The sequence below is a fragment of the Neofelis nebulosa genome, chromosome 16 (genome assembly GCF_028018385.1).
Source record: "Neofelis nebulosa isolate mNeoNeb1 chromosome 16, mNeoNeb1.pri, whole genome shotgun sequence".
Classification (NCBI taxonomy): Eukaryota; Metazoa; Chordata; class Mammalia; order Carnivora; family Felidae; genus Neofelis; species Neofelis nebulosa.
Genome location: NC_080797.1, coordinates 56,048,930 through 56,064,264, shown reverse-complemented (window position 1 = coordinate 56,064,264; position 15,335 = coordinate 56,048,930). Strand labels below are relative to the sequence as shown.

The 15,335-nt window shown below is 55.1% G+C and overlaps 2 protein-coding genes across 2 annotated transcripts; one reads left to right on the top strand and one right to left on the bottom strand.

The window, feature by feature from the left end:
* Positions 1–146: 146 nt before the first annotated feature.
* GAS2L2 (growth arrest specific 2 like 2) lies at positions 147–8,126 on the bottom strand. The gene is made up of 6 exons (XM_058703434.1): positions 7,407–8,126; positions 5,739–5,980; positions 4,752–4,859; positions 3,576–3,672; positions 2,527–2,779; positions 147–1,997 (listed from the first exon to the last, which is right to left on the bottom strand). The coding sequence occupies exons 1-6, from the start codon at positions 7,789–7,791 to the stop codon at positions 443–445; spliced, it is 2,640 nt and encodes an 879-aa protein (XP_058559417.1). The 5' UTR covers positions 7,792–8,126; the 3' UTR covers positions 147–442.
* A 3,761-nt stretch (positions 8,127–11,887) lies between these two features.
* On the top strand, positions 11,888–14,978 carry C16H17orf50 (chromosome 16 C17orf50 homolog). The gene is made up of 3 exons (XM_058703190.1): positions 11,888–12,009; positions 13,893–14,229; positions 14,322–14,978. The coding sequence occupies exons 1-3, from the start codon at positions 11,997–11,999 to the stop codon at positions 14,530–14,532; spliced, it is 561 nt and encodes a 186-aa protein (XP_058559173.1). The 5' UTR covers positions 11,888–11,996; the 3' UTR covers positions 14,533–14,978.
* The last annotated feature ends 357 nt before the right edge of the window (positions 14,979–15,335 follow it).

Here is a 15,335-nt window from a genome sequence, read left to right as displayed (position 1 = left end):
CCAGTTCCCTGCGCCTCATCCCCTTCCACTCCAGTGGGTAACACTTGAAGCTTTACCTTCCTGCACCACCACAATGCTAGAGTGGGGGAGTCAAGAAGCTGGGGACTCAGGAACAGACCCACATAAGAGTTGTGGAAATGGTAGGCATGGCCAGAGGCCAGGAGTTTGGGGAGCTGTTCTGGGGGACGGCAAGAAGACATTGGGTGGCCCCAGTGCCCCTGGAGTTGGAGTGGTCCCTTTGGTCAACAAGCAGACTGAGTCTATATTTGTCTTCTGACCCCACCCATATCCTCACCCCCCACCCCCACCCCCGCGACAAAGGCCCTGGATAGAGGTGAGGGACCTAACTTTCTGTTCAAAACTGGGGTCCAGCAGCTACATGGCATCCTTTTACTTCCCTTCTTCCCCAGAACCACAGCTTCAGGTCTGAGAAGGCCCCTCCTCAGACCCAGGACTCCTCCTCAGGTTGGAGTGGGTCTTGATCAATCTGCTGGAGACCCCCACCCTCCAAAGCCTGGAGGCTGCTCTTCAGTGGAGCAGCTGCTTCTTTCCACTTCTTTCCTTCTTCCTCCTCCCCTGCTGAGGGGCCATCCACTGGGTGGGACTCCACTCCCTTGCTGTCCAGCACTGCTCTCACCAGCCTGCCTCTGGGGAGTGCCCTGGCTGAACCCAGGTGGAGGTAGGCCAGTGGCTTCGGGATGCGTGAAGGCTGCTTCTCGGGCCTGTGGTCTCTCCGGGGCCGGATCCTGGGCCTCAGCTTCAGCTTGTAGATGGATGGAACTCTCTGGGGCTTTCGGAGTGTTCTCTTGGCCTTGCCCAGACATACCTTGGTTTTGTCAGAATTGGGGTCTGAGGGTGAAGGTGAGGGGGCTTCCAGGCTGGCAGACACAGTAGGAGCTGAGCAGTCCTGCCCTCCTTGAGCTGGGACCTTCTTCACTCTGGTGACCTTGGCACTCAGGCTTGCCTTTACCTTTGGCTCACTCTTAAGGGCTCCCAGTTTCCCTTTAGGGCTTCCTGGGCCTGTGGTAGCAGCTAGTTTAGGGCAACCTGTAGGGGCTGCCTTCCAGGCTCCCAGGTCCACTTTAAGGAGGGCTGGGGGACCCTGAGCCAGTTCTTGGATGACTTTGTCGTAAGGACCCCCAGGCTCAGGCCATCGCCCACATAGGCTGGGGACATAGACTCCACTTCGAGGGATGACCCCAGACCCTGTGCCCTGGGGGCAGGCAACTCCCACCTCTAGCAGCTTCATGTTGGTCAAAAGCTCTTCCTCGAGCGTGTGGTACATGGCCTGATCCTTGGTCCCACCCAGGAGCAGGGGAGGATATCGCCCCTCCCACTCGTGTGGGCCCAAGCCCCGAGGCTCCCCAGCCTTTGCTGTCACCTGGATGTCCAGCTTCTGGTCCCCTTGCTTCGCATCCACAAAGGAGTCCTCATGTCTCCACCCAGCCGGGTCACCAGTGACAGCCCTTACTGGGATGGATCTGCTCCCCAATTCTGTCATGGTACCTACACTTGCAGGACCTGGGAAGCTACTTCCTGGAGTTGGGGGGCGGGCAGGGGGCAATCGGACAGGGATCTTGGTGGGCCCTTTAACAGGGGTTGGAGAGCGGACAGCTGCTGGCTCCCTGAGCTGGGCAGAAGCACCCTCAGCCTCACCCCTGGGTGGTGGCTTGAGGTTCATGGGCTTGGTTGGGCTGGAGGAACGAGGCAGTGGAGATGGCCCTCTCACTGGTGTCCTTTTGGCTGTGGCTTCAGGGGCTTGGAATCTCTGGGAGGTGGGGGCTCTGGCATGAGTTCCCTGGCTGTCCATCCCGTCATGAACCCAAGATGTGGGAGTCCTTCCTCTGGGGTGTTCAGGGGAGTATCTCTCCTCCTTTTTCCCTGAGGAGGTGCCCTGTGGGTCTTGGCTCCGATGGGGGGATGAGGATTGGGGGCCAGGTGGGCTGTCCCGAGCTGGCAGCTGCCTCCGAGATGGGGTAGGTGACCTCTCCTGGCACCTGAAAGGGAGAATCACAAGGTTGACAGGATCATCTAGTCCATTCCCCTGGCTCTGGGAAGGGAGGACCTTTCCCCAGCCAGAACACCAAGGGGACCAGACTTCATGTTGAATGACACCGAAGCTCTCTCCCTCTGTGCCTGCCCGAGTCTTCCTTATGACTTATTCTCCCTCATTCCCTGTGTGGCAGATAGAAAGAAGCCTGGTTTGGACCCCGAATTACTTCAGGTCCCACAACTAAAGGTCACCAGTCTTGAGGGAGGGAGTGTCTATCTATTCTACTGTGAAGTGGCAGAAGGACCTTGAGAAATCTGTTCCCTTTATGGGCCTCAGCTTCATCTGTGAAATGGGAGAGCATATGAAAAAGCTACATGATTCCAATGGTGCCGACTGGATGCCTTTTTGGTTCTGAACACCTGGGATAAGGACATTGCCAGGACACTGCTTCCCTTATCTTGGGGTGGGGTGGCCCCCTGAGAATATGGACTCCGTAGGGGAAAGAGAACCTACTCTGTCCTTCTCCCTTGTACCTCAGGAATGATGCCGTCTCTCTGGGGACTCCCGCCTCTGCTCCTCTTTTACTGTGGGCTCTAGGGGAGGAGGAGGTGAGGGCCCTCAGCTTTCGGCCTGAAGAGGTGTATGTCTTCCAGTCCACGGGGGGCAGCGGGCTCTGGGAACGGCTGATAGTCATCGTAGGTTGAGGCAGCGAGGGCCCATCCTGCACCTTCACTTCATGCTGCACCGGTGGGACAGGGGGCTTCTGGAAACTGCCCGTCTTGTGTGCTACCAACACAGGCCCCCAGAGAGAGGAGAGGAAGAAGGGGTTAAATTCCTGCTGATGGAGCCCACTGTTCTCCTTCCCCAACTGTCCTACCTCCCCCCCCCCCCCGCCCACAACCCACATTAGAGACAGTGGGACCTACAGTACCAGTGCCGGTGCCAGAGCTTCCTTTTAGGGGTTCAGGGGATGAAATCCGGTCAGAAGGCCCAGCTGGGGGACTTGTTTAAAGCTGCATTTGTATTGCAAGTTCAAATCTTACTTAGATTACATGTTTATATGGGGTAGCTTGAGGTGCTAATAGAAATTATGGAAGGACTGAAGACCCCTCCGAGTCATACTCGGTGCTTTGGAGGCTGACCCATGCTCTGCCTAGAGGCACCCTGACCAAATGCTGATTCTGTGTGTTTGGCGTCATCTTGTGGATATAATTGGTATTGCAATTTGGCTGCCCAGCTTCCTTCCCATGTCTGAAGGCATCCCACCAGTATCTTTATCTTTTTCTTCTTTCTTCTTCTTCTCCTCCTCCTTCTTCTTCTCCTTCTCCTCCTTCTCCTCCTTCTCCTTCTCCTCCTTCTCCTTTCCTTCTCTCTTTCTTCTTTCTTCCTCTCCTTCCTCTTTTCTCTTTCTTTCTTTCTTCTTTTTCTCTTTCTCCTCCTTCTCCTTCTTCCACCAGTACCTTCTATAGGATCTTCCTTTCTCCATCCCCTGCATACTTCCTGGCCCTGGAGATCAGACCTACCTCCCACCGCTGCTCCCGGCCTCCCGACCCAGAGCCACAGAGACTCTCAGAGGACTCACAGAGGGAGGTGCACCGGCAGGGGTCATGTTTGTCCAGATAATGGCCGAGTGTGTCCCAGCCGCCCCCCACACGCACCATCACATGGTTCCGGAGGATCTGTAGAGGACAAGGATAAGGTTGAGGACGGGATGGAGGGTTTTCCCTCTTCCTGGAGCGGCCCACAGTTTTCCAGCATACACTCCCATGCATGTACATATGCACACGCAGGTACTCCGCACAGGTGTGTATTTTGCAGCCTGCCTCTCCACAACTAGCATTGGATAACGTGTTGTTAAGGGTGGTGACCAGGCTGACAAAGAGTTGCCCCACAGCTGGACAAGGGATCTCCCAAGCACTGGGCAGCCTGGCCCCAGAACACTCTCCTCTCCCCCTTCACCTGCACATGCCTATGTCAGAAACGTGGCCCTGGCTTTGCTCTATAGTGTGTGTGTGTCGAGGAATCCCTGGGAATCCCAGTCTTACCCCATTCTGGGGCAAGTCACAGTTTCTCCAGGCTTCCATTTTTCAACTCAGTTTTCAACTGAGGAACACAATCCCTTGTCCTTACCTACTTCACAGAGCTATTGGCCCAGGGTCTGGGTGAGGGCCCCAGGGAGCTGGCTCTGCCCCCAGGCATGGCCTGTGATCAAGGAAAGGGCGTGCATACCTATGAGCTGCTGGCCAAGCCTCTGGGTACGATCTGTTTCTGGTAAGGCATTGCCAGGTATGAGGGTGTGGGTATGGGAGGTACGTTTCAGACCTGTACTACTGCTCACTCCGCAGAATGTACCAAGCCAGGCATGTGAAGGGTGGACTATGGGGCCCATGCACTGAACACAAACTTGGGGTTCTCAGGCCCCCTGCTCTGACAAGGCATGTGGATGGAATGGAGGCAAAGGAAATTCAGCAGTACCCTTCACACTGCACTTCTGCCTGGACACCCCTCTGCACTCAGCTAAGGTGGAGCAGACGGGGACAGGGTTCTGGCTGTCGTAATGGGAGGAGGGGATAGGATTGCCAACTCTGCCAACAATCTTCTGGAATTCTGCAAGGGAGAGAAAGAAAGCCCTAAGGCCCGATAAGTTGGAGTGAATGATGAGTTCCTGTCCTTGCCCTCAGTCCTGGGTATGTTCCCATGAAAGGAAACTCTATTCTGCGGATCCTGGGGGACACCCCCACCCCTGTCCCAGACTTACCCGGATGAAGATGAGAGTGTTGGAGTCCCCCACGCGGTACTTCCCCTCAGACACCTTGACCATGGAGAACTGAACTGGGCACGTGCAGTGGCTGACGAGGCTCTGTACCTGTGGGTAGTGACGATGGGCTCAGCCCTCCCTCTGCACAGGTGCCCAAGCTCCCTACTCCCCACCCTGGGTCAAGCCCCGGGAGAGGGAGCTGGTCTGTCCCCAGAGCTAGCACCTTGGCTTCTGCTGAGGTCAGGGCTGGGAGCTGAGAAGCAAGTGCAGAAGACTTTTAATGACCCAGTGAAAACAAGACCTATAGTCCAGTCACCTATAGTCCAGTGGTCTGTGGGTCAGCTGACAGAGGCAGTGGAATGTAATGGTGAAGAAGATGGACATTGGAATTTGACAGGCTTCGGCTGGAGTCCTGTCTCCACCGCACCATAGGCCTTGGGCAAGTTAAGGAGCCTCCCTGAGCTCGATTCCTGGATAGCAGAAATGGGTTCATCCCAGTAAGAGCTAGCTCCTATGAAGCGCCCCTCTGTGCCGGACACTGTTCCCAGTACTTCATACGCACTGGCTCATTTAATATTCAGCAGTCATATAAGGTAGGTACTATTACACCTCCACGCTACAGAATTGAGGCACAGAGAGGTTAAATAATTTGCCCCAAGTCACACAGCCGGGGAGCAGTGGAACTAAGATTTGAACCAAGGTGTCAGAAACGGTGCCAGGGGCTGGGTTCTTAAAAGCCGTCCCGCAGAGACTCAGAGAGGTCTAGAGCGCGGGATTGTAATAAAAACGTAATAAGCGATTTAGCTGCTACTATATGCGATGAGGATTGAGGCTCAGAGTGGAACAGGACTTAAAGCCGCGGTGTGAATTCAGACAGGGTGGGGGCTGGAGCTCGAGAAGGGCGTGGGTGGGATCCCGCAGGCGGGGCTGGGGGAGGGGGCGTGGCAGAGGGAGGCGGGGCCTGGAGGGCGTGCCCCAGCCCCTCACCATCTGGTCCAGGTTGCGGAAGTGGCATGGCCGACGCGCAGGGGGCTCGGGCGGCGGGGGGTCCGGCGGGGGCAGGGCCAGCTCCTGCCGCAGCTCCTCGTCGATCTCCTCCTCCAGCCACACCAGGGTCGGCGCCGCCACACCGAAGCGCCAGGCTCGGCGGCCCAGCTCCAGCAAGCACAGCACCACGTTCTTCACGTTCTTGCGTAGCACCAGGTCCTCGGTCTCGAACATCACCACCTCTGGCAAGCGGAGGTGGGGGAAGGGGGCAGGCAGCTGGGAGAGCCCTGGGGCCATCCCTGGCACCGGGTGGAGGCCCGAGGGGGTGACTCGGATGGCAGGATCTTGGAGTCAGGCCAGCCCCCTAGGAGGGGTCTGAGCAGAATTGCACAGGCACTGAGTGCAGACTAGGTGGCCCGTCTCACAAGAGAGGCTGGGGTGGGAAGGAGGTGACACAGCCAAGCCAGGAGCCCGGAGCCCAGCTGTGGGTTAACTCCACCTTGCCCTTCTTCCTGTTCAGTTTGACAAAATGGGTAGGAGCAAGGAGCACTTCTGCTTCCCACCCACGCAGCCCACCTCCAATATCCAGCAGACATCTGGAACTCAACCTTCAGCCCACATCTAACCAGGTAGGGCTGAGTGCAGGCTCTGGAGCCTGACTGTCAGGGTTGGCGTCCCAATTCTCCCACCCAGCAGCTGTGTATCCTTGGGCTAGAACCTGAGCCTCAGTCTCCTCCTCTGTCAGATGGGGTGTAGACTATACCATGGGGTTGTTGTAAAGACAGTTGTTAAGTGTCTGCAGACGAAATCTGGCTACATGGGAAGTGCTCAGTGAGACACTAGCTTTTCTCAGCCCTCCAATCCTGAGCCGCCCTGCCTTGCCACCAGCCAGCAGCTGGCCTGACTCTTCCCTCTGTCTCACCCCACTCTGCCTTTGACCTGGAGGATGGCCCAATATCCAGCTTCATCCCACTGCCGGATCCAAGGCCTAGGAGATGAGGGATCCTGGCAGGTTACTCCTCTGCAACTCACAAGCCTCAGCACGACTGCCTCTCCCTAATGTCCACTTGCCTGCCCCCCTTGTCCTCCCTCACCCCCACCCCAGCCCTGTGCCCTTACCCACACTGGCTTCTGCCAGTCATCCGAACACAGCATCTCTGTGCCTATACCCCTGCGGTCCCCTGCCCAGAATTCCCTTTCCTCCAAACTTCTATTTGTTCCCCAAGACTCAGTTCAAATCTGTCTCCTCTGAGTGGCCTTTCTTGGCCCCCACTTTCCACCTCATCAGGTAGCTGTTTCCTCTCCTAGTTCCCCAGCACACACACCTCTATCTTGGGCTTTTATCACATTGGACTGTAATCTGTGTATCTATGCATCTATCTCTCTAGACCATGAGCTCTTTGGACACTGAGTCTTAGTCTTCTTGGTCCTTTGTGCTGGGCACAAAGATAGGGACTAACTATATATTTGTTGAATGGATGAATCATTCAACACGTTTATTTTTTGAAGATTTACTATGAGATGGGGAAACTGAGGCACGAGAAGGGATGAACTGGCCCAAATGAGGAAAGAGGACCCTGGCTCCTGACTCCAGCTGCAGCCCGAGCCTCAGAGAGTAGATGGATGCCTGGCAAGATAAGGTCTGGGGAGAGGGTGCAGGGTGGTTACCTTGGATGCCCATCTCCTTTCGACACCAATGGATGAAGTTGGAGACATTGTCCCGGGCCTGGAAGGTGCCTGGCTGGGCAGCCCCGTTGCAGGAAACCCCAGCCCGAGGCAGGGGCATCCTTTGGGCTCGAGCAGGTGCCTCAGCCAGGAAAGCCAGGGCAGCCTCCGTGATGGCATTGGCGTGCCGGCACAGCACCAGGCCTGTCTCCAGGACCTGCAGGAAGTTGGCCGCGTCGATGTCCAGCCCATAGAGATCCCGAAGCCACTCGGCCAGGTCCTCCTTCATGGCTTCCAGGTAGTGCTCGCTGGACTTAAAGGGCCGGATGCTACGCACTGGTGGCCCAACAGTCCCAGGCCTCCTCCCACGTCCCCTAGGCTTGGACATGGTTGGACCCTCAACAGGGAGGAGGTGGGTGCCTCCTCTCTGCCGCTGTTGTGCCTTCACTACTACCTGCTGGGTCGTGGCTGACCCTGACTCAGGGGTTCCCCGTCTACCCTCCAAGAGCCCAGAACTTCTGGCTCTGCTACTTGCTGCTGGCTTCAGCCTGGTCCCCCGCCCCCCCACATTCCTCAGTCCCTGCCGGAACTTTCCCTACTTGGTGGCCCTGCCAGGACCTCACTCTTGGGCTGCCCAGTTCTCTTAGAGTTTGCCACCTCCCGGGACAGGTGGAGGTGAGGACACTGCTCTCTCCCCCCAGGACTAGACAGGTCCACTGGCTGCCTCCCACCCCCCAGCGGCTGGCGGAGCCCGGCTGTCCGGCTGTCCGCCTCTCCACTCTGCTTTCCCCTCCTCTCCTTGGAGACAGCGGCTGCTACAAACACTCCTTGTTAACCCTTCCTGGCAGCCAGCCGAGGACTGCCCTGCAGAGCCCGCCCTGGGATCCAATGGAGCAGGGAGGAGAGGCTGGGGCGGGCTTCTCTCCCTTGTTGGAAGCTGGGGGATTCTGGGAATTGTGGGAGAAAAGCAGGGCCAGGGGTTGCTGAGGCCCTCGGTGTTAGTGAGCACTGTAAGATGGGGATGAAAGAGACAGTGATAGGGGCTAAAGACAGGACTCAGCCCTGGCCCCTTTCCTTTATCCTCCTGGGACCTTCATATGCTGCCTAACCTCTCTGTGCCTTAGTTTCCTCTACTGTAAAATGGGAATGTCTACCTCTGTTGGGTGTTGTGAGGAGTAAAGGAATTATGTAGGTGGAAAGTTTCAGGACACACGCACACACAGGACTGGGTGGGTCCCAGCTCTCGCTGATTCTCCCCGCAGCCCCGTCTATGCCCGGTGATCTCCACTTTCTCTAAGAACCTGCTCCATCCTCCCCTCCCACCACTGATTCTGCTAGAGCAGGTTGGAGCCGTCAACCACAGTACCTCACCCTGGCCACAGCAGCACATCCCTTCAATAAATATCAAGTACCTCCTATGTGTCAGGCACTATTATAGGCCTGAAGACAGAGCAGTAAATGAGGTGTCTGACCTCATGGAGGCTACATACATGTTAGTGGGGATGGATGACAGGTGACAAATAAATCAAGAGTAAGTCCGATGGTGATAAATACCAGGGAGAAAAATCAAGCACTAAGGGAGATGGAGCAGTGGGTGGAATTTTATGGGAGGTGGTCAAGGGAGGGCCTCACTGACATGATGTTCAAAGGGTAAGAGGCTCCAATCTCTTAAATATAAAATATTGTTATATATTTAATATGTATAATATATATTTTTAAAAATATATTATAAATCTTGTTATATATACATATATGGGAATATATGTATGTATGTATATATATACATGTATATACATGTGTATATATATTATATATTATATATTATATATTATATATATATATATATTCCCACTTGGGTAACCCTTACATACCACCTTATTGGATATTTCTTCTTGTAACTTACCTTTATTGCTCAACTAAAATGAACATGGAATCTCCGTGTTATACCTGGTCATTACAAGTTAATGTGCTATATGTGCCATTAATTTACATATTAAAATCTTAAAAAGTACAAAAATTATAGCTTTACTTTGGACACTCAAACTCATCTTGTTCTCCAGATTTCTGGGAATGGCAGGAAATAATGCTTGCCAATAAAATGTAGCTCCTTCTCTTCCGGTTTTAAGCAGTTTCTTCTGGATAGAGATCCAATTTTGAGTTCACACATCAGTGCAGTTTCTCCCCTTTCAAGGGGTCTTCCCAGCTTGGCATCTGAGTCCAGGAGGGATGCTTATGTCCCTGGTGGAGTGGGATTACCTGTCTGTTCTCGTGCTTTCCCTGCTGACTCTATTACTACTCTGTGATCAATTTCCAATGGGGTTTTATGCTGGTATTGTTTGTTTTGACAATCCCGCTTTTTATGAAGGTCCCACGAAACCCAGAATATCCCTGAGAAAGTAAATGAACACCCTAAGGATGACAAAGGACCTCTGAGCAAGTTGAAGTGGGTGAGGCAGGATGAGGTGAATGACCAGACATGAGGGACACCCTGTCATGGTTGTTCGTGGGATGCTCCCAAAAAGCCACGGCACAGACTCATTGGTTTGGATGTGCCTGGCCAGGGACATTAAATCTTAGGTAGTGACTCAAGAAGGTTGTTCATGGGGCCAGTGACCAGAGGTGTCCCCCGCAGTGGCTTCTGAACTGTATTATTCCTGTGGTGTGCTCTCAGCTGTGCTCGCCCTCACCAGCCTTCTATAGTTCCTGTCCGATTGCCAAATTGGCCATTCTATGAGCTCCCGCTGCTCTGTCTCTTTAAATTAGCCAGAGTAGGGGTGTCTGGGTGGCTCAGTCAGGTGAGCGGTTAAGTGTCTGACTTTGGCTAGAGTTATGATCTCCCAGTTCGTGGGTTCAAGCCCCCTGTCGGGCTCTGTGCTGACAGCTCAGGGCCTGGAGCCTTCTTTGGATTCTGTGTCTCCCTCTCTCTCTGCCCCTCCCCCACCCACTCATGCTCTGTCTCTCTCTCTCTCTCTGTCTCAAAAAATAAACATTAAAAATAAATAAATAAATTAGCCAGAGTGAGCTTTGAATTTTGCAATGAGGAATCCTCGTGGCTCTAAGGTCTTTTGGGAAATGTAAGGAGAACAGGTTTGTTGGGAGACAGTTCTCCATGGGCCTTTTGCATTTCTGCCTGTCTCACAAGTAGAGGCACGGACTTTTCAAGGATGTTTATATAGTGAACAACCTTTGGAAGATAGTGACCATGTCTCTCTCTGGAGCAGAGAGCAGGTTTGCTTGCTGCCCATTAGAAAAGACTTGTGTTCCAGGGCCCCTGGGAGGCTCAGTTGGTTAAGCGTCTGACTCTTGATTTCAGCTCAGGTCATGAACTCTTGGTTGTGAGACTGAGCCCCGTGTCAGGCTCCCGTGGAGCCTACTTAAGATTCTCTGTCTCCCTCTGCCCCTTTCTCCCTCAAAAAAAGTTAATAAAAAGATTTGTGTTCCTAAGCTCAGAGTTTCTCTTGTAAACAAGCCAGTGCACATGCAGGCATTCACTGACACCCATCCCTGTGGCACCCGTGTCAGCAAGAGGTGCTGACACACATATGCTGATGTTGCTGTGCCATGAGGAATCAAGTCCTTGTCTCTGACCCAGGAGCCTCGTGTTTTTTGGCACACCCATGACACTCGGGCAAGTTAACTCGTTAGCATTTGAGAGCAAAACTTCAGACCCTCCACAGTTCTTGACAGAATTGTCCCCATGTGACTAGGACATTCCTGGGAGCCGTTCTGTTCTCCTTGTCCTCCGTCCCACCCACCCGCCTCCACCAAACTGGGAGATGCCCGAGGGAGTGACCCCATTCTCCTCCACCCTCAGACTTGAAGGGAAACCAAATCATTCTTCCCCGTCAGACTGAGGCTCTTCAGAGCTGGGTTTACATCCTCTGACCCCTCTGCATACTCCTGTCTCTGCCAACACATGCCGCTGTGAAGGCCAGGAAAACTCATTTCCAGGCTCCATGATTTTGTCCCCTCCCCAGCTCCAGTTCTCACACACACCTACACCACATTCTGGAGCTACACCCAGCTCTTGCCTGGGTCCTGCTTCCTACTGGACTTGGAGGCGTGTCCTCTGCTTCTTGGAGCTAAGGCAGTGAGCTGGAAGTAAGTTGAGGGGGGAGCCAGAGCGAGGAAGGATAGAGATAAGACAGAAAAGGGAGGAGAGAACATAATGATACAAATAAACATAATGCTTTGAATGGTTTCTGTAGGCCAGGTAAAGTCTGGTACTGTGTGACTATCTCTGATTTACAGATGAAGAGGCTGAGGGTCAGAGACAACATGCGGAAGGTCAGATTTTATGCTTATGTGGTTGAGCTGGGATTTGAACCCAGCCTGCAGCGGACCAAAGCCACTCCTTTCTCTCTTATAATGCCTTGCCAAGAGGGGAAGGTAGGGGACGCCAAGGTTTAAGTGTTCTTGGAGGCTCTAGAAAAGGCAGCTATTCCTTGGTGGGACCCTTTGGGCAGGTAAAATTCTAGCCCCACCCCCTGTGATCCAACAGAGGCCCTGGAGATCAAAGTTCTATGTGTCCTGGGACTTCCCTCTCATCCCGGTCCCTGATCAGGGGAAGAGGACAGCCCAGCCTTGGCAAGAATGGATAAGCACGGTGAGTGGGGCCGGAGGCAGGGTGGGGACTGAGGACAGGGCCATTGACTCCTGTTAAGTGTGGATGCAAACCCAGTGTGGACCAACTCACCCATCACCATAGCAACGCCAGAGTAGAAGTCAAGCCTTTTCTCAGTTACTTGTACAAGCCCTCTCCTCTCTCTTTCCTGAATATTCTCGACATCTGCTCCCTCATCTTCACCTGCTGTTTTCGGGACCTTTGTCTTCTCTGCCCGAACCACTGTGACGACGCCTAAGTGGGTCTCCCTTGTCCTGCAGAGAGGCCATCCTAAAACATAGCTCTGAGCATGTCCCTCCATCAGAATGTCCAGTGGCTCCACCCTGGAACGACAAAGTCCAAACTCCACAGCCTGTCACCCAAAGTCCCAACCTTCCTGTCTAACGTCGTTTCCTATTCCCATTTCAAAAAGTTCCAGCACCCCTTTCTGGCTGCGCACTAAGTCTGGCCTTTTACGACCAAAAAGCTCCTTAGTGTGTTTTCCTAAAGAAAAGTGCAGTGGTCCCTGGCTTTCCAGCTTCAGCAACATCAAGAACTGGCAGAATCTTTGAAACAGCTTTTTTGGGGAAAGATTTCAGAAGGCTTGGATGAAATTCAGAGGCCCCTCTGTTACCTACCTCGTCCCTGCCTCAGATGGTTGTGAAGAAGAAGGGGCACAATGTGTGGAGAGTTTAGCACAGTGATTGCATACTGTGAGTCGTGATGAGTTGGTGCTCATTACGTGTGAGCTGGAACACTAATTTTATCATTCTTTGTCCCCAACCTCTTTAAACAGGACAGGCAGGAGTCAATTGCAATTTTCTTGACCTTTTCAGGGCAAACCACGGTTGTATCCTCCCTGCCTTCCTCCCCCTGCTTTTTGTTAGAAGTCTAGCTCCCCAGATCCAGCGGATAGCAGGGCACACGGTGGTGCCAGGGGAAGAGAGGGAGGCTGCTGAGTAGTGGACACCTCCCAGTAGAGGCCAGGTTACTTTCAATGCCCCCCACCCCCCGCCCCGGGTGGGGGAACTGCCTGCCTGCCAAGACTACTGTGATGAGTTATGAAGTCTGTGCTCTCAACAAGGGAGGGACGGTGGTGGCTGAAATCCGGCTGGCAATTGGGGTCAAGCCCGGAAGGAGGCTTTTCCTAATTGGCTCACTCCCAGCACCACTCCTTTTCTTAACTGGCCTGTCCATGTTGTTGTTGTAGGTGGTGGTGCTGATGGTGTGTGTATATAGTGGGGTTTTTAGTCTGCCCAGAGGGGGCACTTTTTTCAATTATTTTCCTCATCGCAGCTGGGCTTCCTCAAGGCCAGGCCCACTTTGAAGAAGGAAATCCTACCCAGAAAACAAAATCTAAACAACTCTCTGGAAAAGCTGCACTTCAATGTTTATTGACAGCCTACACAGAGATCAGTTCCCACCCTAGAGCCAATGAGAAGGAAGGTGGTGATGAGCCAGCACAGCCTCTGGGTTCAGGTTCGGGTTCGCAGCCCTCGTTGCTGCGCCTTGATGATTGCCTCCCAGCAAGCCCTGGGCTGGGCACTTTACAGAGATGCGACCTGATACCTGCCTCACGATGGGCACCACTTTTGACAGATGGGGACACAGAGCTTGACATGACTTGCCCCGAATCCTCAGCAAGGAAGAGTAGAAACCTAGGAAATGGCGGGGGGTGGGGGGACAGCCCTGCAGGCCTTGTCTCGCCCGGGAAAATCCTGCACACTCTGTAACCCTCTCTTCGAAATCCTACTAGCCTGGTGCGTCTCGTGCACACCGTCCTTCAGGCGCCTGTCTTTTTGGGGGGTCGGGTTGTGGACAACAGCCAGGGTACCCGGCTCTTCCCCGGGGACAGCGGGCCCGCGCTGACCTCCTCCCTCCCGCAGGAGTGAAGACTCCCTTGTGGAAGAAGGAACTGGTAGAGCCGCAGGCCAGAGAGGTTGCGGCGGCAGAGGAAGAGGAGGAGGGGTTGGAGGAGGAGGAGGACGACGACGACGAGGACGAGGAGGAGAGGCCGCGGGAGCAGACGGCGGCCGAGGGCGAGGCGCAGTGCCGGGAGGTGGAGGGCGGCGAGGGTCACGAGCGGGGCTCCGTGTCCTACTGCCCGCTGCGCCAGGAGTCCAGCACCCAGCAGGTGGCGCTGCTGCGGCGCGCGGACAGCGGCTTCTGGGGTTGGCTCAGCCCCTTCGTGCTGCTTGGCGGCCTGGCGGCTCCGGCGGACAGGTGAGGGCGCGCCCTGGCCGGGGCGGCCGCACGCGCGAGGCCGCGGTGGGCGGGGACCGCGCGGGGCACTGAGCGTCCCGGGCCCCGCGCAGGAAGCGGAGCCTCCCGGAGCCGCGGTGCGTGCTGGAGACGCGGCGCCGGCCGCCGCGCTCCGGGGGCTGTGCGCGCTGCGAAATCCTTTTCTGCAAGAAGTGCAGGAACCTGCACAGCCACCCGGCCTACGTGGCGCACTGCCTTCTGGAACACCCGGATCTGCGTGAGGCGCGGGCTTCGGGGGGCGCGGGAGCCGCCGGGGGCCCCTGAGCGCCCCCACTGCCAGCCTTTGTGCCCTCCGTCCTCGCCTGACCCCAGCCTCCCCACCACCTTCTCCTCTCCTCTGACGCGGGGCGTTCTCCAGCACATTCCACAGAACAGCCCCTTCCCAGAGCCGCCCTGCCCGGAGCGCCTCCTCTGAGCCGGCAAGTGGGCCCACCTGTCACCGAGCGTCCACCCAAGGCTGAGCCCAGCATCACCTGGAGCTCCATGCCTCCGTTAGCGCCTCCCGAGGGCTTCCGCCCCGGGGGGCACACAGTGCCTACCGCCCACCTGACTCACGTCCCCTGGCACAGCCTCACATTCATCTCTTGGGTATTTCAGGTCCGTCTGACCCAGTGGGCAGAGGCATTGCCTCGAGAAACTAACCCCTGGGTTCCCTCACCGCTGAGAAACCTGCCCCTGCCCCTCATTCAATAAAGCCTTTAATCAAAGTGTCAGTGCCTTGAGGTGGGGGCCAGGCGGCTCCCTTGAGGGTGATAAAGACCCTCATTTCCCCTCCCCAGGGTTCAAGCCAGAGGGAAAAAGGCAGGCCAAGAGCCTCCTCCCTCTATCCCCGCCAGGACTGGGAGGAACAAAGCACTTGCATCCAAGGGCAGTCAAAGGCCATTTCCCCCCACTGCACAGAGAAAAAAAATGAAGGCGCAGGGCCAGAAATGCCCGTGGGGAGCTGAGGGCTGAATCTTGCCAGATCTTTCTCCCCTTCTGCTGGAAGCCTGGTCTTGCCAAGGTCAGTGTGTGTGCAAATGAGGCACCGGCAGGTGTGGAGGGCGGAGGACAAGAGACCCAGATGC

Bases quoted from the DNA above. Each gene is read 5' to 3' on its own strand.
- C16H17orf50 (XM_058703190.1), top strand. The intron at 14,230-14,321 runs GTGAGGGCGCGC...GGCCCCGCGCAG, and splicing joins CTGGCGGCTCCGGCGGACAG to GAAGCGGAGCCTCCCGGAGC.
- GAS2L2 (XM_058703434.1), bottom strand. From the start codon at position 7,791: ATGTCCAAGCCTAGGGGACGTGGGAGGAGGCCTGGGACTGTTGGGCCA. The intron at 3,673-4,751 runs GTAAGTCTGGGA...TGTCCTCTACAG, and splicing joins ACACTCTCATCTTCATCCGG to ATCCTCCGGAACCATGTGAT. The intron at 2,780-3,575 runs GTGAGTCCTCTG...CTGTGTTGGTAG, and splicing joins CTGCCGGTGCACCTCCCTCT to CACACAAGACGGGCAGTTTC.